The 26,248-nt window shown below is 41.4% G+C and overlaps 1 protein-coding gene across 1 annotated transcript in view; it reads right to left on the bottom strand.

Annotated features, from left to right (window-relative positions):
* The window catches only part of paxip1 (PAX interacting (with transcription-activation domain) protein 1), a 139,581-nt gene that overhangs the window by 44,723 nt on the left and 68,610 nt on the right, over positions 1-26,248 (bottom strand). The window contains exons 10-11 of the mRNA XM_063044434.1: positions 16,087-16,224; positions 146-267 (exon numbers count right to left, since the gene is read on the bottom strand). Coding sequence (XP_062900504.1) covers positions 146-267; positions 16,087-16,224 — 260 coding nt within the window. The remainder of the gene's footprint in view (positions 1-145; positions 268-16,086; positions 16,225-26,248) is intronic.

Here is a 26,248-nt window from a genome sequence, read left to right as displayed (position 1 = left end):
ATTGTTCACCTCATTTGATTGGAGGACAAGTCTAAACACATTGTAAGTCAACGAAATACTGTATATGCTTGGCAACAGTCCATGAGAAGTAGCCTCTAACTTTATTTTAATTGCTGCACATTTCAATTGGGACTCAAGAACTTACTCTTTGCAGATGAGGACAGTATTGCTTCGGCAGAGGTAGCCCGTGTACTTGGCTCCTGCTAAATAGCCCATTAGCTTTAAATCATCTCGGTCGCTGTGCATAAATCCAGTGACAGATATCATCTGTAGAGTTAAAGAAATCAAATTCAGTGTAGTTTGCCAAATTCTAATAAATCTAAGCAGTGACTGAAAACAGGAGCCAACAGTTTCACATCCGGTACATCTATGGCTCTGGATTCTCTTCATTAACTGAGACGATAATCTCTCCTGTATTATTTGAGCACAGCATCAACATGGGAATCAACAGAGAATCATTTTCCCTGCCTATTCTACTCACAGCTGATCCTAGTTTAGAGTAATGAACGTCACAACACCATTTGCCGGTCCACAATTTCTTTGTTAATTCCTGCTCAATTTAGTCATTCACAAAAAAAAAATCAAAAATTGCTTTGCTAATCACTATTTAGACAGCAACAGAAATAGATCACAATACAAATGTGCCATTTTAGTCACATCATCTTCAACTTTAAAACAGGAGCATTGCATTACTGTTCTTTAGAGTCCACTCTGGCTATTCTGCAGCAATTCAATCTCTCTCTCCATCTGGATCATAATTTTCTTTCTAAAAGCAGAGGAGATCAACACTATTCCATGCATAAAGATTCACCTCATCTCTCCTTTATCTTTTGTCCTTCCTTTAAAATCTGCTCCCCTAGAGTAGCAGGGAAGCAAGGCTAGTTCATGTGCTTGGGTCCTAGACTACAACAGAATCAAACAGGTGGAACTTTTCAAAACTGAAGTTTTTTCCCCAGTCAATAAAAGCTGAACAGAATTGAAGCCAGTAAGTTGGGCAATAGTTTACTGGTACTTCAAAAATAAATTCAACTAAAAACATTATTAATAAACACTTTTTCTGAGGTACATTGAGGTAAAGTATCGCTGCAAACAATGAAGAGGCAAGCAAAGGCGAAGTTGACTCGAGGAATGAGCCACACTGGTGCATTGCGAAGTCGGAGTGTAACGATGTTGGAGTCAGAGATAGAGTTGGGGCAAGCAATTAGAGAGGAGTCGGGGCAGAGGACAGCGTCAGATCACTGCTGAGCCGATTTGTAAAGGTCAAGAACGGCTTCAGGCTGGGCAGCGAGGTCTAGCCCCAGAGCGTATCGTTGCAGCAGGGCCTGGGCCCTAGTGATCCGGTGTCTGGACAATTTAAATACCAGCACAGGTGGACTGTAAAGGCAGGATGTCATAACCAGAGGCAAGGGTCGGTCTGATTGCATTTGCTCTTCCACAACGTTCACTCCTCTCTCTGCAGCGCTGCGACTGAGACTGCTCTGGCTGCCGTTGCACTTCATGTCTGTGAGCTTTGTGGCAATTTGCCCCGCTGTATGATGAACTGAGACCAAGGGTATGGGCCTACCCTGGCTGTTCCGGAATTTGTGTCTATGAACTCAGTTTGGTTCAGAATGCTGTTGCTTGCTTTTATTGTTTGCATGATATGTTCTTCCCTCTTCTTTGTGCATTAGGTACTGTTGCTTTTTTAAATTTGGTTCTTTCCACCTTCTTGCTTTGAGGCTGCCTGTAAGCAGATGAATCTCAATGTTGTATAATTTATACATACTTTGATAATGAAAGTACTTTGAACTTAATTTTAATCTCATAGATTTTTATCAATGACACTACAACAGAGGTTACTACAGTGTGCTGCTTCCTGCTTCTAAAGCACTTGATAGATTTCATCACGCCACGAAAAAGAAGGTTCGCACCACTATGGTCAAAACTATAAAAATATTGACCGCGAAGCCTGGCAAGTGAGTGAACAGGGCTGGTAGGTTTATGTGAGGGGATGCTTAATTACTAAAAAAAAAACAGATTAGTGGTTGATTTGGGTGGGTTCAGAGATCAGCCACAGCACAAATGATAATCAGCTAATGGCATTACTGACACTCCAGCTGTGCCAGAGATTCAGTGTTGTTTCCTTCGATTAAATATTCCATTAAGAGCAGCAGTGTAAAGAAGGGGCCATGACAAGCTAAAATCAAAAGGCTATTTTGGAGACAAAAAAGTACGATGCAATTACATGAAAAATATGCTGGTGGCAGTCGTGAAAGAGAATTCAGTTTCAGTTCTGGATGCTTAATCAAAAACCTTTGTCAGCAGTGCAGAATCTATATCGTACAGAAATGAAATGAATTACGAGGAACTATCGACTGATTTGATCTGAGGCCACAGGCCAGCTTCCTTAATTTTTGAAGCAATTCAGATTTTTTATTTGAAGCATTTAGCTATTGCACTGAAAGCCTGTCATTTGAGATGCTTATGGATAAGTTTACTTCATTATATCAGTTCATTAAAAAATGACACTCGTTCTCATTCTCAACAAGCTCCTGCCACCTTCTCCAGACTAGAAGGATAGCCGTAGGTACCCACATGGGACCCAGTTATGACTGCTCCTTTGTCGGTTGCTTGCAGAGATAAATGCCGGGATTAATGGGAGGCTTGAACGTACAAGGGAATCATACAGGGAGCGATTCCTGCGGTGGTGGTGGGGGAGCAGGGGTGGTAAAGATACGTTTGGTGGTGGGGTCTCTTTGGAGATGGCAGAAGTTGCGGAGAATGACGTGTTGGATGTGGAAGCTGATGGGGTGGTAGGTCCATGTTCCAGCCTTCCCTGGTAACGCTCCCCAACTCTTCTTCCACGACATTAACGCCTGCATCGGTGCTGCTTCGTGCACCCATGCTGCTTCGTGCTCGCCAATTTCATAAACTTTGCCTCTAACTTCCACCCTACCCTTAAATACACTGGATCTATCCTCTGACACATCCCTCCATTTTCACAATCTGTGTCTCCATCTCTTGAGACAAACTGTCGACCGATATCTTTCATAAACTTATGGATTCCCACAGTTATCTTGACTATACCTCCTCCCACCCTCTCCCCTGTAAAAACACTATTCCCTTTTCTCAGTTCGTCTCCGTTGCATCTGTCCACAGGATGCGGTTTTCCTTTCTAGGACATAAGAGATATCCTCCTCCTTCAAAGGATGAGGTTTCACTTCTTCCAGCATTAATGCTGCCCTCGCCCTCACCTCTTTCATTTCATGAATATCTGCGCGCACCGCATCTTCCCTCTGCCTTAAAAGTGATAGCTCTTGTCCTTACCTACCACCCCATCAGCCTCTGCATCCAACACATCATTCTCCACATCTTTTGCCATCTCTAAAGAGATCCCACCACCAAACATATCTTTACCCCTCCCTCCACAAGGATTGGTCCCTCCGTGATTCCCTTATGCATTCAGCTCTCCCCGTAATCCCGGTGTTCATTTCTGCAAGCAGCCAAAGTGCTACACCTGCCCATTCACCTCCATTCAGAGCCCCAAACAGTCCTTCCAGGTGAGACAACACTTCACCTGCCAATCTGCTGGGTCTAGTGCTCCCAATGCAGCATCCTCTACATTGGTGAAACTTGTCGTAAATTGGGCGAAATCGCTTCATTGAACGCCTCCGCTCCATATGCCAAAGCGGAACTTCCCAGTGACCAAACACTTTAATTCTCCTTCTCATTCTGACATGTCAGACCATGGCCTTCTCTTATGCAAAGATGAGGCATCTTCAGGGTGGAGGCAAAACACCTTGTATTCCATCTAGGTAGCCTCCAACCTCTTGGCACAATTCCTTCTGGTAAAAAGTGATTTCCTCCCCCTCCCCTCTTCTTCTGTTCCCCACTCTGGCCTCTTACCTCTTCTCACCTGTCCATCACCTCCCCCAGGTCCTCTCTTATCAGATTCCTTCCCCTCCAGCCCTTTACCTTTCCCACCTACCTGATTTCACCCTTTCTGGCCTTTTTCCCCTTCCTTTACAGTCCTGAAACGTCAACTATATTTTTAAAACAATATTTTTATTGAATTTTACATATATTTCACATATACAAATAGAAATAATTAAACTAAATAGTGAAACATGTCCTCATGTTTTTCCACAATCAAAGGAAAAGAGATATAACATTTCACAGATTTAGTAAAGTAGCAAAATAAAAACACATCAGAAAAAAACTGTAGAAACACTCAACAACACACAGCTATTTCAAAATGACTGTGCACCTTGATGTCCAAGAAACTCCAATAAAGGTTTCCACACATTTTCAAATTCTCCTGCCCTTCCTCTGGTTATGTAAGTCGGTCTCTCCAATATAATACAAGATGCCATCTCCTTCACCCATACATGTATCGAAGGTATATCCATTTTTCTCCAAGATAAAGCTATCATCCTCCTGGCCTGTAGGAGTCCAAAGTCAATTAAAGTTGACTGTTTTGGACTAACAGTAAAGTTCTTTGGATACATACCTAGTACACACATTTTTGCTTGCTGAGGCACCTTTACTTCAACAATCTCAAATATAGTCCGAACAACTGTTTTCCAGTATTTTTAGAATTTTGGACAGTCCCATACACAGTGAAACAGAGTACCCTTTTCTTCTAAACATCTAACACAAGTGTCCGGGATGTCAGGGGTCCAACGGTTTGGTTTGACCAGGGTAATGCAAGTTCTCATTAACCATTTGTATTGCAATAGCTTCATTCTCATATTGATTGATTGTTTTTGGGCTTTTAAAGCATACCATTTCCCACTCAGATTCTTGTACGTCCTCTTGAACATCCGATCTCCATGCCTCGAGCCTGTCAATGGTGAACTCTTTATCATATGACATCAAAGCTCTATAGAATAAAGAAATCTGACTCCTCCCCTTTAGGTTTAGAAGTGCAAGATTTTCAAGATGTGATAGTGGTGGTTCAGATATTAAATGCTGATAATATATTATAATTTGATAATATGAAATGTCTCAGATGCAAATATTTTAAGAAGTGTTTTTTTTAGGAATATGGTATGTCTGACACGATTGATCAAAGGTAATAAGATTACCATTCATATAAAGATCCTCTATTTTCTGCACGCTTGTGTCTGCCCAGATTCTGAAACCACCATCTGCTCTTCCTGTCCTGAAGTATGTATTGCCCCATACTGGGGAGAAGCGAGAGATGGGGGGAGTATCTTTAATATGCTGATGTGCTTTATACCAGGTGTCAATAGTATTTTTGAGGAAAGGGTTCTCAGTTGTTCTTTTCAGATTTCTTGGGTCTGCAGAGTATAGATAGAGCTTTAATGGGAGGTTTGGTACTGATGTCTGTTCAATATTCACCCAGGCTGGAAGGGCCTCCATTGAGAAATAAAACATTGCAGAATGTAACTGAGCAGACCAATAATACCATTTCAGGTTCGGGAGCCATAGCCCTCCCCTTTCATAAGGCAAGTATAGCAGCCTAAGTCTCAGGCTAGATTTTTTATTATTCCAAATGAATTTACTAAAAAAATCATTTTGGTAGTGGGAGAGGAAGTGATTGAAAAAGGTACAGAAATTTTGGTAATATATTCATTTTGATTATGTTTATACGGCCAATCACTGATATGGGCATGGTTATCCAACGCCTCTTTCACTTTCGTCCACTAGTGGGTCAGAGTTTGTTGGGATGATTGTTTTAATTGCAGGGTAATTTTGACACCTTTGCATTTATAAATGGGGTTTTTATGACTGGTTTCAGTCTTTCTTCTTTGTTCAAAAATAGCATTGATGATTTTGAGTTATTAATGTTATAAACAGAGAACTGCCCAAACAATTCAATTTGTTGCATTGTTTGGAATACTGATGGATAAATTTGTTAAAAAAAAGAATCACGTCATCAGCATATAAGGATATTCTATGTTCCTGTTCTCCTAGCTGGATGCCCGACAGGCCTGCCTGCATTCTTATTGCCATAGCCAGGGGTTCTATGGCCAGTATAAACAACATGGCGACAAAGGACATCCCTGGGTAGTAGATCGCTCCAAGATGACTAGTTTAGAAACTATACTATTTGTTAAGACACTGGCTATTGAGTTTGTATATAAAATCTGAATCCATTTCAGGAAGTTCCTTCCAAATCCAAATCTAGGCAATACATTAAATAAATATGGCCATTCTATTCTATCAAAGGCCTGCTGAGCATCCAGTGATAATACTGCTGTATCTTTAGCGTCAAAGTTTTCATGAATTATGTTAAGAACTCTTCTAATATTATGGAATCCTTGGCATTTTTGCACAAAACCGTTCTGATCGTTATGAACTAGATGTGGATTACAAGGATCCAATCTTCTTGTTAAGGCTTTACAAAGTATTTTTGTGTCCAATCCAATTAGACTTATCGGTCTAAATGAGGTACATTCTGTAGGTTTGCCTGGCTTCAAGATCAGCATTATCACTGCCAGTCTTAAAGAGGGTGGGAGAGTTCCATTCCACTAAGATTCGTCATACATATTTAAGAGTGGGACTAGTAATTTTTCTTGAAATGTTTTGTAGAATTCGATTGGTAGGCCGTCAGGCCCTGGCGCTTTACCACTGTTAGTATTTTGGATAGCCTGTGATAACTCTTCAATTGTTAAACCTCTAACTCACTCCTTTTTTGCATCTTCTGTCAGTGTCTGGAATTGAAACCGATCAAGAAATATGTCCCGTTCTTCTGAGGCTTGGGGGCATTCTAATCTATATAAATGTTCATAAAATTCTCTAAAACTGTTATTAATTTCCAATAGGTCTACTGTTAGGCTTCCTGAAGAGGCTATTATACTGTTAATTGCTCTATCAGACTGTATTTTTAAAAATCTCCATGCCAAAAGTTTCCCAGTTTTTTCTCCTTGATCGAAATAAGATTGCTTCAGCCACATTAAACTTTTTGCTGTTTTATCAGCAGATAATTTATTATGTTTGGCTCTCAAAAGTAGCAGATCTCTTTGTTTTGTTGGATCATCCCTTTCATTTAGTTCTATCTCTAAAGATTTAATTTGTTTTTCCAAAGTTTCCATCTCTATTTTTTTGTTGTTTGGACTTGGAGCTTGTATAACTGATGATTTCTCCTCTAATATATGCCTTGAACGTACTGGCACTAATTTGATCTGTATTTAACTCAAAATAACTATCTATTTTAGTTCCCACAAATTTAACCAAGTCTGGGTTTTGTAGCCATCTCACCTGAAATCGCCAGTTAGGGGGACTGTGAGTAAATTTCTTTATATGAATACTTAATAAAAAAGCAGCATGGTCACTTATTACTAAGCTATCATACCAGCAACTTTTAATCTTTGATAAGAGCTCTATTGAGACAAGAAAATAATCAATACGATCACGAGATTTACATATACTTGAATGGCAAGAGTATTCTATTTTGCCAGGGTTTTGTTCTCTCCATACTTCAACCAGATTTATATCCACAATGTATTGTTTTAGTAATTTTCCAGTTTGTGCCTTACAGGTATCACAGCCTATAGAGCGATCCATTGCTGGGTTTAAAGTGCAATTAAAGTCTCCTCCAATGATATAAAAGCCTCAAAGTGGACAAAGGAAGAAAGAAATCTTCAAAATATTTAGGATTGTCCTCATTTGGGCCATATATACTGACTAGGTTTAATGTAAAAGAGAGGACATTACGTTGCATACCTTCCGGCCGAGTCTTGGATTATTTTCATAATTTGAAATGGCATCGTTCCATGAATAAGAATAAGTACACCTCTAGCATGGTTGTTGTATGTTGCATATATTACTTGGCCAGGCCATCTGTTCTGTTCGAGTTCAATATCTGAAACTGTCAGATGGGTTTCTTGAAGAAAAAATATTTTGGACTTAAACTGTTTGATCCTATTCATAACCTGTTTCAGTTTGGTTAACTTCTTTAGTCCCCTAACATTCCAGCTCGTGACTTTTATATTAAAGATATTCTGAGTGCTCGTCTGTTCCATATGTCGTACATGTCAATTATACCTGGAAAAGGAGTAAGAAACATACTGCTGTGTTGGGTGCACGACATACATATAGAAAAACAAAAAACACATACATTTACACATATAGACATTTGAACCCTTGAATTCCCCCTCCCTTACTCAAAACAAAGAACTGTAGAGCTTGTGCTGATCCACTCTATGGAGGAGCAGCTAAACTACACAAACCTAACTCCATAGACAACTAGTTGTGTCCATCAACCATGCACCTTATTATATCTTGGAACATTATATACTCAGCCCATTTAGCATAAAAATAAAGTCGAAGTAGCCACTGAACTGTATGCCAGTATTGCCTATTATAAATGTTCATTCAGGTCCATGGAGTCCCATCTCAATAGAATTAGGGTTTCAACAAAAATGTTGTAAATAATAAAAATGGGCAAAATAATAAAGCTATTCTGGCGATATAAACAACCTCTTAAATACAGTATCTTTTCAAGAATAGAATAAAAGAGGCTAAAATGGCAGTTCTAGTAAAAGAAAAATAAAGGAAGGAAAAAAAAGATGTCTTCTGGGACTCAGCGTAGGCTTATACCTGTTAAGCAGTCAGTATCAGCTGATTCTCATGGGTATGGAAGTAAACAAACCTCACTACACTGCCTTAATCAGACCCCTCAGGCGTGTCCTCGATGGAAATCTTCCGCCTCTTTTGGTGACGAAAACAGGTGCATTCTCCCATTGTGGAGTACTGTCATCTTGCATGGATTATGTTGAAACCCGCAGAAAGTTCCTTTTTCAACGAACACTCTTCTGACCGTGTTAAACTCATTTCGCTGTCGCACGATCTCAGCTGAGAGGTCCTGAGTGAAGAAAAGCTTGTTTCCCTCATATGTGATATAACACTGTTTAGTGGAGCGGAAAACAAACTCCTGATCTTGAAATTTCAGAAACCGAACGAGAACCACTCTGTTCTGGTTTGGTTTGGGTGGTGCTAGAGTTTGGTGAACTCTTTCTAGGATGAAGGAACTGTCCGTGTCCAGCTCCAGCCAGCGCAGTATCATGTTTTCTATGAACTCTAGCAGTGGTTGGTTTCCTTCCACGCCCTCCTGAAGGCGGAACCACTGGAAGTTTTTCCTTCGACTCCGATTCTCCAGATCCTCAGTCTTGGATTCCAGGTAGGCGATTCGTTTCATGGCGTTGGTTAGTTCAGTCTTGTTCTTTTCCAAGTGCTCCTCTGCTGCCACTATCCAGCCTCTACCATCCATGTGGTATAAGAAGCAACATTTCGCTTCACCTCCAACATATCGTTTTCCAAGGCAATGACAGAGCTGGCCATCTTACCCAGGCGGTCATTTATACTGTCCAAATTGGATCCAAACTCAGAGCGAAGTAACTTTAATTCAGCTAGCACCGCCATTAGCTCTGCCGTGTTGCTAGAAACTTCCTCGTCTTGCTTCGTCGATGGAGTGTTGATTTTCGATTTTTTGGAGCTGCGTTTTTGGATGAAGATATCACAGTCCTTGATTGTAGTCGTTTTTGACATAGCCAGAGTTCAGTTGGTATTGTTAACTTAGGGTTTTAAAGCTGTTTAGTGCAAGGTTGTACGGAGCCTCCACGTTAAGCTGCCATCTTGGTTCGTGGCACCATAGCGCCGCCTTGAAACATCAACTGTTTATTCAGTTCCTCCAGCATTTTTCGTGTGTTGCTTTGGATTCCCAGCATCCACAGACTTTCGTGTGTTTATAAAAAAAAATGACAATTGCATTTGAATGTTCTAGTTAGTGCAGGCCCTGCCGTGCTCAAAGATCACCTTTTATTTAAGCCCAAACAATAACAACTGATGCAAGAATGCCATTAATCTCCAAAGACATTATTGAATAGCTCACAATAACAAAACATGAACATAGAACATAGAATAGTACAGCACAGTACAGGCCCTTCGGCCCACAATGTTGTGCTGACCCTCAAACCCTGCCTCCCGTATAACCCCCCACCTTAAATTCCTCCATATATCTGTCTAGTAGTCTCTTAAAATTCACGAGTGTATCTGCCTCCACCACTGACTCAGGCAGTGCATTCCACACACCAATCACTCTCTGAGTAAAAAAAACCTTCCTCTAATATCCCCCTTGAACTTCCCGCCCCTTACCTTAAAGCCATGTCCTCTTGTATTGAGCAGTGGCGCCCTGGGGAAGAGGCGCTGGCTATACACTCTATCTATTCCTCTTATTATCTTGTATACCTCTATCACGTCTCCTGTCATCCTCCTTCTCTCCAAAGAGTAAAGCCTTAGCTCCCTTAATCTCTGATCATAATGCATACTCTCTAAACCAGGCAGCATCCTGGTAAATCTCCTCTGTACCCTTTCCAATGCTTCCACATCCTTCCTATAGTGAGGCAACCAGAACTGGACACAGTACTCTGAGTGTGGTCTAACCAGAGTTTTATAGAGCTGCATCATTACATTGCAACTCTTAAACTCTAACCCTCGACTTATGAAAGCCAACACCGCATAAGCTTTCTTAACTACCCTATCTACCTGTGAGGCAACTTTCAAGGATCTGTGGACATGTACCCCGAGATCCCCCTGCTCCTCCACACTACCAAGTATCCTGCCATTTACTTTGTACTCTGCCTTGGAGTTTGTCCTTCCAAAGTGTACCATCTCACACTTCTCCGGATTGAACTCCATCTGCCACTTCTCAGCCCACTTCTGCATCCTATCAATGTCTCTCTGCAATCTTCGACAATCCCCTACACTATCTACAACACCACCAACCTTTGTGTTGTCTGCAAACTTGCCAACCCACCCTTCTACCCCTACATCCAGGTCGTTAATAAAAATCACAAAAAGTAGAGGTCACAGAACAGATCCTTGTGGGACACCACTAGTCACAATCCTCCAATCTGAATGTACTCCCTCCACCACCACCCTCTGCCTTCTGCAGGCAAGCCAATTCTGAATCTATCCGGCCAAATTTCCCTGGATCCCATGCCTTCTGACTTTCTGAATAAGCCTACCGTGTGGAACCTTGTCAAATTCCTTACTAAAATCCATATAAATCACATCCACTGCACTACCCTCATCTACATGCCTGGTCACCTCCTCAAAGAACTCAGGCTGGTTAGACACGATCTGCCCTTCAAAGCCATGCTGACAGTCCCTGATCAGAGCATGATTCTCTAAATGCCCATAGATCCTATCTCTAAGAATCTTTTCCAACAGCTTTCCCACCATAGACATAAGGTTCACTGGTCTAATTACCCGGAATATCCCTACTACCTTTTGTGAACAAGGGGACAACATTCACCTCCCTCCAATCCTCCAGTACCATTCCCGTGGACAATGAGGACATAAAGATCCTAGCCAGAGGCTCAGCAATCTCTTCTCTCGCCTCTTGGAGCAGCCTGGGGAATATTCCGTCAGGCCCCGGGGACTTATCCGTCCTAATGTATTTTAACAACTCCAACACCTCCTCTCCCTTAATATCAACATGCTCCAGAACATCAACCTCACTTATATTGTCCTCACCATCATCAAGTTCCCTCTCATTGGTGAATACCGAAGAGAAGTATTCATCAAGGACCTTGCTCACTTCCACAGCCTCCAGGCACATCTTCCCACCTTTATCTCTAATTGGTCCTACCTTCACCCCTGTCATCCTTTTGTTCTTCACATAATTGAAGAATGCCTTGGAGTTTTCCTTTACCCTGCTCACCAAGGCCTTCTCAGCCCCTTCTTAAGCTCCTTTCTTGCTTCCCCATATTCCTCAATAGACCCATCTGATCTTTGCTTCCTAAACCTCATGTATGCTGCCTTCTTCCACCTGACTAGATTTTCCACCTCACTTGTCACCCATGGTTCCTTCACCCTACCATTCTTTATCTTCCTCACAGGGACAAATTTATCCCTAACATCCTGCAAGAGATCTCTAAATATCAACCACATGTCCATGGTACATTTCCCTGCAAAAACATCATCCCAATTCACACCCGCAAGTTCCAGCCTTATAGCGTCATAATTTGCCTTTCCCCAATTAAATACTTTCCTGTCCTCTCTGATTCTATCTTTTTCCATGATACTGCTGAAGGCCAGGGAGCGGTGGTCACTGTCCCCCAGATGCTCACCCACTGAGAGATCTGTGACCTGACCCGGTTCATTACTTAGTACTAGATCTAGTATGGCATCCCCCCCTAGTCGGCCTGTCCACATACTGTGACAGGAATCCATCCTGGACACACTTAACAAACTCTGCCCCATCTAAACCCTTGGAACTAATCAGGTGCCAATCAATATTCGGGAAGTTAAAGTCACCCATGATAACAACCCTGTTATTTTTGCACCTTTCCAAAATCTGCCTCCCAATCTGCTCCTCTGTATCTCTGCTGCTACCAGGGGGCCTAAAGAATACTCCCAATAGAGTAACTGCTCCCTTCCTGTTCCTGACTTCCAACTATACTGACTCAAAAGAGGATCCTGCTACATTACCCACCATTTCTGTAGCTGTAATAGTATCCCTGACCAGTAATGCCACCCCTCCTCCCCCTTTCCCCCCCTTTCTATCCCTTTTAAAGCACTGAAATCCAGGAATATTGAGAATCCATTCCTGCCCTGGTGCCAGCCAAGTCTCTGTAATGGCCACTACATCATAATTAGCTGATTAGCTGAAATTAGCTGATGTTTGGTTTTAACATCACCATTGAATTATTGAGCTTACTTGACTGCACAAAAGAAGAACTCTAGACAAAATACAAAATTAAGTGATGGCTATGTAGCCATCACTGTGCTCCTTCCCAATCATTAATAGTAGTCATTTAAAGTACATTAAATTGCCACAGTAACTGAATAGTAGATGTTCCAATTGGCTAGGCTACTAATTGGCAGAGAAGACAGGCATGATCAAGGCTCATGAATCAATAGTGGAACTAATAAATCTCAGTTTGATAGGGAAAGGGAGAAGAAAACTTTATAGTCACTTTAAATAAAAATCTTCATGAATCAATCCAGCACCACTGAAGCACGGGTGTGAAGAACAGTGAAGTTTGCTGCTTAGTTCTCACTTAGGTTTATTTTAATTTGGTTCTTGTTTTACAAGCACTTTATTCAACTTATCAGCAAAACATAGTTGATTCAAGTGAAAGATGAAAATTAATTTTGTAACACTAATACAAATTACGAAGACTCGACAATCCTGCGATACAAACCAAGCAAGCCTCATCTGTAAATCTGTTTCCCATACTGCCTTCCCATTGGACTCAAGAGGCTGACACACTTGCATTAACTGTTCAAGGAAAAGAAAACCACGTTTTGATTTGCCTGAATGATTTTCATGATAGAAAATAAATTTCAAAGTATCTCAGAAACAATCAACCGATCAGTTTTTTTTGACAATTATTGAAAGGAATGAGTAACATGCATCTTCTTGCTCATAGTCACAAGTGACTAGCTTCTTACGGTGGAGAAGAAGTTATAACAATGCCAAACTGAACTTCACCATCATTGCCCTGCATTATCACTTTTCCAAGGATAACTCATCCAAATGAATCAGAGTGAGGTTTAATATCACTGATATTCCCTATGCCATGAAATTTGTTTTATGGAAGCAGTGGCCTAACCAGAGTTTTATAAAGCTGCATCATTACATCACGACTCTTAAACTCTATCCATCGACTTATGAAAGCTAACACCCCATAAGCTTTCTTAACTACCCTACCTACCTGTGAGGCAACTTTCAGGGATCTGTGAACATGTACCCCCAGATCCCTCTGCTCCTCCACACTACCAAGTATCCTGCCATTTACTTTGTACTCTGCCTTGGAGTTTGTCCTTCCAAAGTGTACCGTCTCACACTTCTCTGGGTTGAACTCCATCTGACACTTCTCAGCCCACTTCTGCATCCTATCAATGTCTCTCTGCAACCTTCGACAATCCTCTACACTATCTACAACACCACCAACCTTTGTGTCATCTGCAAACTTGCCAACCCACCCTTCTACCCCCACATCCAGGTCGCTAATAAAACGTGTTGTGTCCTTGAGCAAGGCACTTAATCACATACTGCTGTACGACGACACTGGTGCCAAGCTGTATGGGTCTTAATGCCCTTCCCTTGGTCAACATGGGTGTCGTGGAGAGGGGAGACTTGCAGCATGGGCATCTGCTGGTCTTCCATACAACCTTGCCCAGGCCTGCGCCCTGGAGAGTGAAGACTTTCCAGGCGCTGATCCACGGTCTCGCAAGACTAACGGATGCCTTTACTTTAATCACTAGACAATTTACAATAACCAATTAACCTACCAATCGGTAGCTGTTTGGACTGTGGGAGGGAACCAGAGCACCCGGAGAAACCCACGCGGTCACAAGGAGAATGTACAGACACCTTACAAACAGCGGCAGGAATTGAGCCCGGATCGCTGCTGTACTAACCACTACACTATGTGCCAACCAATGTCACCTGTCCAAGTTCCCCCATAGATGCTATCTGAGTTCCTCCAACGCTTTGTGCTGGTAGAGATTGATACAAATTTGATGAAGAGAAATTTCTTCAGCCAGAAGGCAATGAATTTGTGGTCACAGAGGGCTACGGAAGCCAAGCCATTGGGTATATTTAAGATAGAGATTGGTAGTTGGACATGCAGACTGGGGGAAGGGGGTAAAATCCATTTATCGAGTACTTTGCTCTAGCCACAGTACCAGCTGGGTTCTCCCGGTGACTAACCATTTTAATTCCACTTCCCTTTTTCACATCAACAGGTTTGTACAACCACCTACTTCTACTACTAAATAGAGGCTAGATGCAGGTTAGTGGAACAGCACCTCATATTCTGCCTTGGTAGCCTCCAACCTGATGGCAAGAACATTGATTTCCCTAACCGCACATAACAGCTTAGATCTGTTCCCCAACTTTTCGCACCAAACCCCATCACCTTTCCCTCCTCTTCCCTCTCAATCTGCCCATCATCCAAATACTTTTCTGATCAGTTTTCCTCCCCACCACTCTCCCATTAGTTCATGGTCCACTATCCAATCAGATTTATTTTCCTTTAGCCCTTTGTCATTTCCCCACCCTCAACTGATCCACCTACCACCCAACTCTTGCTCCACCCCTTCTCCCCACCATTTTATACTGGCCAACTCCCCCCTTTATTTCTACTTCAGATGAAGGGACTCGATAGAAAATGTCAGCTGTCCAATTTCCTCCACAGATGCTGGCTAAACTGCTGAGTTTCTCCAACACGTTATGTTGGTAAAGATTGATAAATTTTTAATTGGTAAAAGGGTTAAGGGCAACAGAGAGGAGGGAGCTTTTTTTATAAAACAAAACAGCTATGACTGAATGGCAGAACAGACATGATGGGCTGAATTACCCTATCTTACTTCTATATCCCATGGTCTGTATTGGAAGAATGCTTGCTGGAAGCCAGTTTTGGGTTGATTATTTTTCAGCTTTTCATGAAAGGAATGTAAAAGTTGATCCAAAAAGGAGAATTTTGGATCAGCACAGGTTCCACAAAATCCCAAATTGCTGATGCACATCTATGGTTAATTGATTTTTAAATAAAACTCTCAAATGGATGTCATCAGCATCTTTAAGGGATATGCAATAAATAATGGCCTTGGCAATGACATTCAGACTCCTGAAAATTAAAGTTCAAATTAAATTTATGACATGCATATGTTAACATATACTACTTTGAAAATCATTTTCATGCAGACATTTATAGATTTTTCATAAAATTCTATGTTACAGAAGACTGACGAGATGACAAACTGTGCAAATAAAAGTAATACTGATGAGTTAGAAAGTGTCTTTGAAAGCAAGTCTGTAGGTAATAAATCAATTCAATCTAGTGGTGAATGAAGTTTAACCATACCAATTCAAAAGCCTGATAAAAGTATTGCACATTTCTAATTTTGTCTTATGTTCTACCTTTTATTTTTTAATATTACATAATTTATTATTATACTTGTATACAACAGGATAATCTTCAAACACAATACACTAAGTATATGTCTTCTGCTCTATGGTGTACTGTCCTACTTATTGACAAGTTCGCATGGCGATCAACACTCAGAAGTTTTCGAAAAGTTAATTATTAAGCCAGCGTGAAACTCCTGTAGCTGGTTACTCACATGTTGAGAGCAGGGTTTTCCACCTGGTGGGAAAGCTACAGGAAAATGAAGTGCTCTGTGAGGTGGAACCATCTTCTTCTTCTTTAAGACTGTGTTCAGCCAATGAGCAGTGACGCAGCGCTTTCCCTCTCGCAAGGCCTGTCAACAATACGAAAACAAAAAGTGGTAATCGATGGTAATGTCTGTAAAACCAAACACTGAAAAAATTCCACAAACACGAGGAAATCTGCAGATGCTGGAACTTCAAGCAACACACATAAAAGTAGCAGGCCAGGCAGCGTCTCTAGGAAGAGGTACAGTCGACGTTTCGGGCCGAGACCCGTCCTGACGAAGGGTCTCGGCCCGAAACGTTGACTGTACCTCTTCCTAGAGATGCTGCCTGGCCTGCTGCGTTCACCAGCAACTTTTATGTGTGCTAAGAAAAAATTCGGATATGGAACTGGAAGATCAAATTTCCAATATGGAACAAAGGAAAGTAGAGTGCATTTAAGTGGAAGAACAAGCCAAAAAGCTGCATTAAAATTCCACAGTGCAATATTTACAGTCAAGACCCTAAACCTGGAACAGGTCTGCAGCAAATGAACTTCCTAAATTTATGTTGATCTTAATGCAATGTATAGCTCAGCTACTGAATCTCTGGTCAAAACTACAAGATAATTCATGCGTATAGTAACAATCTGTAAACTCATCACTAGTGGCTGTGTGGAGTGTGTCACATTTCAAACCATCTGATAATTCTCAATTGAATGAATTATTCAAGTTAAGCAAACTGACGAGAGATTATTCTGGTGGAAAGTGAAGAATTGAGAGAAAAAAGTCAACCAGAAAAAGTAATCAATGGGACGAGGCTATAGGCCCATTAACCCTGCTCCACCATTTAACAATCATGGCAGTTTTACTACCACAACACCATTTCCCTGTGCTATCCTCATAAACCTTTATTCCTGTTGCGAGAGTACTACAACCAGCAAGACAAGCTTTTCACTGTACCTCAGTAAATGTGACAATAATAAACTAATTTCAATACATCCCATCAGCCTGTGTCATATTAACTGCTGTGCTCATTCTTCTTTCAACCCCATTATAACTTGAATAATCCACTCTCAAATGCATCGATAAACACCCTCTTAAAATTACTTTTAAACATAAAACCAGCATTCTCCTTGTCATATTGTTAAATCAAAATTACTGGATGATCTATTCTTTCCAAATGCATAAAATACCATTAATTTTCAGACTATTAGTGAGCCATTCTTTTCTTCTGAGAAATGCAGTGTACCCTTTACACCACTTAACACTGCCACAGAAAGTATGTACTGGAAAGGTGCATAGGACAGCACTAACTAGCATTCAAATGAGTGGGTGAGAGGGATGCCAAATTTGAAGTACTTTGCTAGGTTGGCAAGAGGTTGGTAGAAACTCATTCAATGGATATCTAGCCTGGACACAGGATATCAGATTTACACGAAGTGGGTGAACCATCCTGGAAAGGAAACTGTGAGGAACGATGTTCGGACAAGGACAGGGTAACAAAAGCAATGATCCACAAAGGTGGGGGACTTGAAGTGAATGGAAGGGTGGCTAGGGAGTGGATGGGGGAAATATATGGTCTGCAGTGCAGGATTAGCTGCTTCAAATTCTGAAGGAGTCACCTTAGTTGCTGTGGCCAATTTTCTCAATAACACAAAGCTAATGAGCCGCAGTCAGCCATCAGATCCAATGACTGTCACCCACCAGACAGCAACCTGAAAAGATTAATTATATCCCAGAAAGGTTACCTCTCCCCCAAAATAATGAAATCAAAAGAACGCAGCCGATGATGTGGCTTGGTCTTCACCTTTATTCTCAGCATCTGCATCCCTCTTACGTGCAGTCCTAAGTGTGTCACAGAGCCACAGTACAGAAACAGGTCCCTGCTAGTGTCTATGCTCTGTAGCCCCCTCCCACCTTAATTCCCTGTACCAATATATCCTGATTTTTTTTTCAAATGACTTTCACATGAAGTGTTTGTCACTTGTAATCCAAACATTACTGCTCACTGCTGACAGCCTCTGAATTTTGGGGGGGAGGGGGGCATTAAAAGTTAAACATACTGATGACTGTTGTCTTATACAGCCCAGACCAGGTAAGACAGTAGATTTCATAGTGAACATTAATGAAGCCGAAGTTCTATAGATTAATTTACTGAAATTAAAATCCCTTCATAGTACTTTTGCTTTTGAAAGTGAGATTGAGCAATCAGGCTGCCAGACGAGTAACTTAATATACTATCCCATTATAACAAAGAATGTCGGAAACACCTGGGTCAGGCAGCATTCACTTTTCACTCACAGAAAGACTGAAACTTTTCAATTCAAGGACCTTGATAATAAGTTGTGGACCTGAAACATTACTCAATCAGCTACCATCTGTGTGAAGAGTTGAGCACTTGCAATATTTTCTGATTTTTTCAGTTTTACAGCATTCATAATTCTTTTTAGATTCCATAAAGTTTTCATAGCTGGTGGAGGTGAAGGAGGGGGTGGTAATGTGGATAAGTTCCCATTACATGCTCCCAATGGCATGCGACTCAACTAGCCTCTGACAGCCAAGTCCAGCTCCTGTCTTTCATGTGCGCCTCAGCTACTAAGCCCAGCAGAACTGCTTATACTGGCAAGAGAAGGAGTAAAGGTGGGTTACTAGCTCCTTAAAAAAAAAGTTGCTGGAGATAGATGGGGCTTGTCAGCCATGGTTGTTAGGTCATCTAGAAGGAAAAATCTGATCTCAAACCTTGATTGTTTTGCGGCCATACCCACTAATGATGAAGGCTTCAGGAGTAATCCCCGAGGGAAAAATCTGGAGCTGGAATACCTAAGGCAGCCCTATGTTGAGTTCAATGCTGATTGGCAACTCCTGTGATGCCTCTGCTGCCAAACTATCAGTCTTTGCAGTTCCTTTAGATTCATCAGCTATATGGAGAGGGGGAGCCTACTGCAAGAGCAACAGGTTGCTCTCTATATTGTACTGCCCTGGCTTGCATATTGAATGTAGATAGCTAGGACGCAACATCCATGGTTGACCCTAACGGAGGGCTTCAAGTTTCATTATGCTACCATTGTTCTCATGCAGTTGTTGACATGTCACAACTGTATAAAAAGCGGAGACTTCCTCACTGCTTTCAAAGAAATTCCTCAATGTCTTTGTGGGTTTATTATTCATAACCATCACACTTACAGCACTAATGAGGGCGGGGCTACAACAAAAGGTTTAGCTGTAAACAAAGAGATCTTTACATCCCTGTTGAACAGCTTCACAACTGTAGGATACCCTTCAGTCAAATCTTTGATGAAAAACTGCTCTCTATGAAGCACAGAATCATTACAGCACCAAGCAGGCAACACGAAAGGATCGGCAATCCATGTTATGTCATGGTTCCTACTCTGTAGTTTTGTGGTATCTCTCTCTCTCTCTCACAAATATCTATTAAATTTCCTTCTGAAAGTAACAACTCAGTAACTTCCAGATGATAATTCCCACTACAGAGTGGAAAAAAGATTTTCCTCATGTCACCACTGCCAGTCATATTAAGTCTGTGCCCTCTGGTTTTCAACGTCGTCAACATGAATAATTTCTTTTCACTCACCATATCTAGGCACATGATTTTGAAGACTGCAAGGAAATCACCTCCCATCTATTTCTACCGTAAGGAGACCAACCCCTTTTCTCAAGTCTATCCATATAATTGAAGTTTTTTACCCCTAGCATTGCTGGACTAAATCTTCTTAGCACTTTCAGAAGCCATAAAATAGCTTCCAGCATACAATAACCTAACATGGACACAGCTCTCCAGTTGTGCTCAGTGTTTCATGGAGGTTCAATACTTTACTTTATTGTCGCCAAACAATTGATACTAGAGCGTACAATCATCACAGCGTATTTGATTCTGCGCTTTGCGCTCCCTGGAGTAAAAATCGATAGAAAATATTAAAAATTTAAATTACAAATCATGAATAGAAAATAGAAAGGGAAAGTAGGTAGTGCAAAAAAAAAACGAGAGGCAGGTTTGGATATTTGGAGGGTACGGCCCAGACCGCGTCAGGATCCGTATAACCTACTTGTGTTTATACTCTTTGACTCTACTACATTTGAATATTTTCTTTAAAGATCTCTCAGCCTGCCTGGTTACCCTTAAATATTTGTGTATTCTTGTCTCCAATTCTGTACTAATTTTAGAAATTAACACTTCATTTTATATATCTTTTCTCAAAACTTTATATCAAAATGTATTACTTTGCAATTCTGTTAAATGTCACTCTCCAAGTTCACTTGATTTCAGCCTGTCTATAACTTCTCGCAGTTTGCCACTATCCCCCTTCACTATTTACAAACGTTTTGCATCATCTGGAAGTTTTTTTTTAGAAATGGCGCCTTGTACATGAGCAACTGAGTCTCAAGGATATATCAATGAAATCACAAAATTAAACATTCTAGTAGTTCTATCAGTCAATTGAAGGAATCATCTTCAAAGCCTTTTCCTTCCAGCTCAACCCTTTCCATATTGTTTCTAGATCTATTATGTAACATAGAGACAAGAACTTCACAGATTATCTAGCACATCTAACCAATGCCTTCAAACTTCTGCTATTGGTTTCAATTCTAGAAGTGAACCTTAATCTAATGAAAAATTATTCTGAATTCCTAGATTCTTTTAGACCAGTGGTCCGCAACCACAGGACCGCGGACCGGTACCGGGCCATGAGGAAACGATATGATTTGGCGATATTTGGCTGCACCTTTCCTCATTCCCTGTCACGCCCACTTTTGAGCCATTACGCATGTGAGGTCATTACCCACGCGTCATCCATGTCAGCACGGGAAGGAGATCAACTCCTCGAGCTTGCAAATGATGGCAGGCTGAGAAGTATGTTTGACATAACATCTCTGCCGGCATTCCGGATCAAAATCAAGTCTAAATATCCTGAGATAGCCACAAAAGCACTGAAAATGTTGCTTCCAACATATTACTGCGAAGTGGAGTTTTCTGCAATGAATGCAACAAAAACTAAATTGCGGAATAGGCTGGACATAAGGAACCCCGTTCGACTATCGCTGTCTGTCATCACCCCTCGACGGGACCGTCTTGTTGCAGGAAAACAAGCCCAGGGCTCCCCCTGATTCAGCGATATTGGTGTGTTGCAATGATTTTATATGTTCATACGGGGAAAATACGTGCTGTGTGTTTAATATCCAAACATTACTTAAAATGTTATGATGCTATAGACTTACTTATATAACCATATAACAATTACAGCACGGAAACAGGCCATCTTGGCCCTTCTATTCCGTGCCGGACACTACTCTCACCTAGTCCCACCGACCTGCATTCAGCCCATAACCCTCCATCCCTTTCCTGTCCATATACCTATCCAATTTTTCTTTAAATGATAATACCGAACCTGCCTCTACCACTTCTACTGGAAGTTCGTTCAACACTTACTTCAAGCTCCCCTGATAATTGACTTATCACTATATTCACGCGAGGAAAATATGCGTTGCGTGTTTAATATTAAATTCGTTACATAAACCCTTTTAGAAATGAAACTGAGTGTATTAGCCACTTTATCACCTATATTCCGGTCATGATTAACACCCACTCCCCCCGAACAGAATTGTCAAAACGATTCGCAGGAAAAAAAAAATTGGGAGGCGCATGCATGCGCACTGGTGCCCACGCAAGGCTTCATGGTCATTGTAGTCTTTCTCTGGGTAAACACAACGTATTTGACTGCTACTCTTGTCCGTTGGCAACCCTACCCTCCTCTCCGCACCCCCCCCCCGGGTCAGCCGGTCCACAAGAATATTGTCAATATTAAACTGGTCCGCAGTGCAAAAAAGGTTGGGGACCCCTATTTTAGACATTTTCCAAACTGTAAAATGTCCATCCCATTTTAATCAACATTGAAATTCATTCGCTTACATATCCTGTCAGGAAGTTTATTAAAGCTTTTTGGTCACAGTTTAGAAAATGTCACAGCTCTCAGGATTAATAATACCAGAAATATGATATCATCCACAAATTGATACTGTATTTGGACCAGGATTCAAATTATTTAACTCGTGAACAACATGTGTTAGCACTAAACCCCTCCTTAACCTGATCGTTCGTTGTTATTTGTCCCAACTCCACATGATGCAACCTGCTTGATAATTCTACCATTCTGTTTCTTAAAGATCTTTCCAAGAATCAATTCGTATTAAAGTAGACTCAAAAGAGGACAAGGTTAAAGTATTCATGAAGGTTGGTTAAAGATCTTCTGCTTTGAAATCCATGCCCACCAAATAGTAATTTGAATATCTATATTTTCTATATTGCACCTTTGAATGAAGATTCCATTAGCTCGTCCATAAATAATGCCAGGCTAACACATCTAATGCAAGGCAACTTTCAGTTGTCATAACTATTCTTCTATTAAAACTGCTCTCACATTTATTATCGATTTATTTAGCCATGGAGTGCAGATTAGGCCCTTCCAGCCCTTCGAGCCATGCCATCCCTGCAACCCCACAACCCCAATTAACCCTAACCTAATTACGGGACAGTTTACAATGACCAATTAACCTACCCAGGATGTCTTTGAACTGTGTGGGAAAACACACGCATTTATGGGTGGTGGTAAAGAGACTCCTTATGGACGGCACCAAAATTGAACCTGAACTCCAGAATGCCCTGAGCTGTAGCAGTATCGTGTTAACCACTGCACTACCGTGTCGCCCTTTAACAAACTTCTTCAGTTGCACAGTGAAGACTATCTTAACTGGTTGCATCATGGCCTGGTATGTAGACACCGATGTCAACACATGTTCCAATAATTAAATACTAGAATTTCCACATGCTCAACCATAGACAAAACAATCTGAGAGGCACCAACATTTAAAGAGTGCTTGCTACAATGATCATTTTGATGTTACCACTTTAGTAGGAATATTGCCAACAAGGTAAACAAGGAAGAACATTGAACTCTGTGATTCCCTTGTCCATTCGTCCCTCCTCACACTTATCCCTGCAAGTGGCCAAAGTGCTACAGCTGTCCATTCAGCTTCCTCATCACCACCCTTCAGTGCCACAAACAGTGCTTCACGGTGAGGCAACAGTTTACCTATGAATCTGCTGGAGTCATCTGCGCTCCCGATGCAGCCTCCTCAACATCGGTGAGACCTGTAAGTTGGTGACCGCTTTGGCGGCACCTCTGCTCCATCCGCCTGAAGCAGAACTTCCCGGTGGCATGAACATAGATTTCTTCTCCCAGTAAAGATTTTCCCTCCCCTTCCGCTATTCTTCTTTTCCCTACATTGGCCTCTTACCCCTTTCGCCTGTCTATCACCTCCCCCTGGTGCCTCTCATCCTTCCCCTTCTCCTATGGTCCAGTCTCCTCGCTTATCAGATTCCTTCTTCTCCAGCACTTGACCTTTCCTACCCATCTGACTTCACCTCTCACCTTCCGGCTAGTCTCCTTCACCTCCCCCCACCTTTTTATTCTGACATCTTTCCCCCCTTCCTTCTCAATCCTGAAAAAGGGTCTTGACCCGAAACGTTGACTGCTTATTCATTTTCATAGATATTGCCCGAGTTCCTCCAGGAGAGGCACAGAGACAGATATGGAAGGCTGCAAACTTCAGTGGGAAGTATTTCCTGCAGGGTTTTAATATGGAATGATTAATGTACTCATTCATCCATTGGTCCCTTGAGAAGGGACTGGTTCATTCTGATGGAACATCACATCAGTACAGAAACTCATTCACTTGCAGTGATGGACACTATATGACATTGGGAACATTGCGTTTGGATCTCGCTTCCACACATGCCATTTCCAGCCTCCAATGGGTAATACCAGTTCAGTGTAACCCTTTTCTCCCTCCAGGATCTTTCCCTCGGTTCAACAAAACTCAAATACCTGTTTAGTGTAACTGTATTATTTGATGTCTTGCTGAACTACGATCTATGCCTCACTCATATGCTCCGATTGCTCTCAAAAGGTAATCCATCTTTTCTTCAGCACCTACTCCAGTCTTGTCCTCCTCTTGCACCCTTACACCCAAGTACTTTCTGCTTACTACCCTACCCCATTGGCAGCAGCAGTCACCCCAGCCTGACTCTGTAGAATGCTCTTCTTAAACTTTACCCCTCTCTGCATTTTTAAGCACCTTCAACTCAATTGTCATGCATAACACTATAGGGGTAACGAAATTTGGAGAATGTTCAATGTTATTCTTGGTCTCTTTGAAGAGCAATAGAGTAGTCCGTTTGCAGCATTAAAGGAATTCAAGAACAGTTTGTTGTGGTTATGCACTAAATACCTTGATAAAATAAGCATGAACACTTAGGAGATAAAAAAGACTAGCACTACTATTCTTACTAAACTACAAAACATTTATGACACACACTGGCACATGCAAGAATTGTGTGATGCACAGATGCAGACACAACGCTCTCAATCAGAAACAGGACAAGTAATTAATGGAAAATCTTCTCGCAGGTGTTATCATATAAGATACTATCTACATAATAATTTGGGGAAACCGAGGAAGACAGTATGGATACAAGATGAATCATTTACAAAAAGAATCATTCAAGAGAATTTGTTGTTTTTTTTTATCTAGACATTTACATAAGTGATGGAAAGTTAATAAGGCACATCTTTTAATGCATTACGGGGGACTGAAAAAGTCCACTTTAATATAGATTAACCCCTGCTCTCAAAAGTCACAGCATTGTAATTAACTAATTGACTAATATTCAAAGGACCCAAATTACTAAGTGAATTGGTCAGCAGCCAGAGATCCATGACAAATGAGTTAGAACTATAATCACTAAACTATTATCCAACTAACTACTCCAGTACACTTGTAGCCATTCTATATTTATTGCTACTTAACAGCTTTTAACTCTGATGAATCTGCCTGAAGAAAAGATTTAACAAATCTTTTTCATTTTACTAAAATAAACCAGTTCTGCAGCAACATCTGTAAGAAAAATTGTGCAGATGCTGGGAATCCAGAGCAACACACACATGCTGGAGGAACTCATCAGGTCGGGCAACATTTATGGAAATGAATGTTTCAGGCCATTTATCAAGACTGGAAAGGAAGGGGAATGATGCCAGAATAAGGTGCTGTGAAAAGGGGAAGGAAGACAAGCTAGAAGGTGATAGGTGAAGCCAAGTAGGTGAAGGAAGGGGGATGAAGTAAGAATCTGGGAGGAGCTAGGCAGAAAAGGCAAAGGACGGGAGAGGAAGGAATCTAATAGGACAGGAGAGTGGGCCATGGGAAAAAGGGAAGGAAGAGGGTCACTACGGGGAGGTGATAAATAGGTGAGAAGTAATGAGAGATCAGAGTGGAGAATTGAAGCAAAGGGAAGGGGACGGGAAAAATATTACCGGAAGTTGGCGAAATCGATGCTCATGCCCAGGCTGGAGGTTTCCTAGACAAAATATGAAGGGTTGCTCCTGCAACCTGACAGTGGCCTCATCAAGGCAGAAGCGGAGGCCATGGACCAACATATCAGAAACGGAATGAGAAAAGGAATTAAAATACCCTGAAAAGTCGACTGTTTATTCATTTCCATAGATGCCGCCTGACCTGCTGAGCTATTCCTGCATTTTGTGTCTGCAGCAACATAGTCACTTAATCTAGACGCATCACCAAGAATCCTTTAGGAGTCACCTGTTACATACAGATTACAAAATCCTGCAACTGTTCAGAGAGCTTTTACAAAAATTAGTCATCAGTCTGCTTCATTATGGCCCTTGTGGCTACAGGGGTCAGGGGGTATGGAGGGAAGGCTGGGGCGGGGTTCTGAGTTGGATGATCAGCCATGATCATAATAACTGGCGGTGCAGGCTCAAAGGGCCGAATGGCCTACTCCTGCACCTATTTTCTATTACTCTGAAACAGAGGATCACAGCCCTGGGGAGTGTAACAAATGTGCTTTAAATCATGTTTCTTATTCACAAGCAACCAGTGCACAGCATAAATGACTGCTGGAAAACCACACAAGCAGTTTCATGAAGAACTCAGCAGAAAAAACCAGACACCTTGCTCAATGGAAAGATCCTCGGTCACAACTTCTGAACAAGTGCTGATTTACTCTGTAGCTTACAATATGTTACAGAGAACTAATGAACAG

This window comes from Mobula hypostoma, chromosome 3 (assembly GCF_963921235.1).
Source record: "Mobula hypostoma chromosome 3, sMobHyp1.1, whole genome shotgun sequence".
NCBI classification, from domain to species: Eukaryota; Metazoa; Chordata; class Chondrichthyes; order Myliobatiformes; family Myliobatidae; genus Mobula; species Mobula hypostoma.
This window is presented reverse-complemented; position numbering and strand designations above follow the sequence as displayed.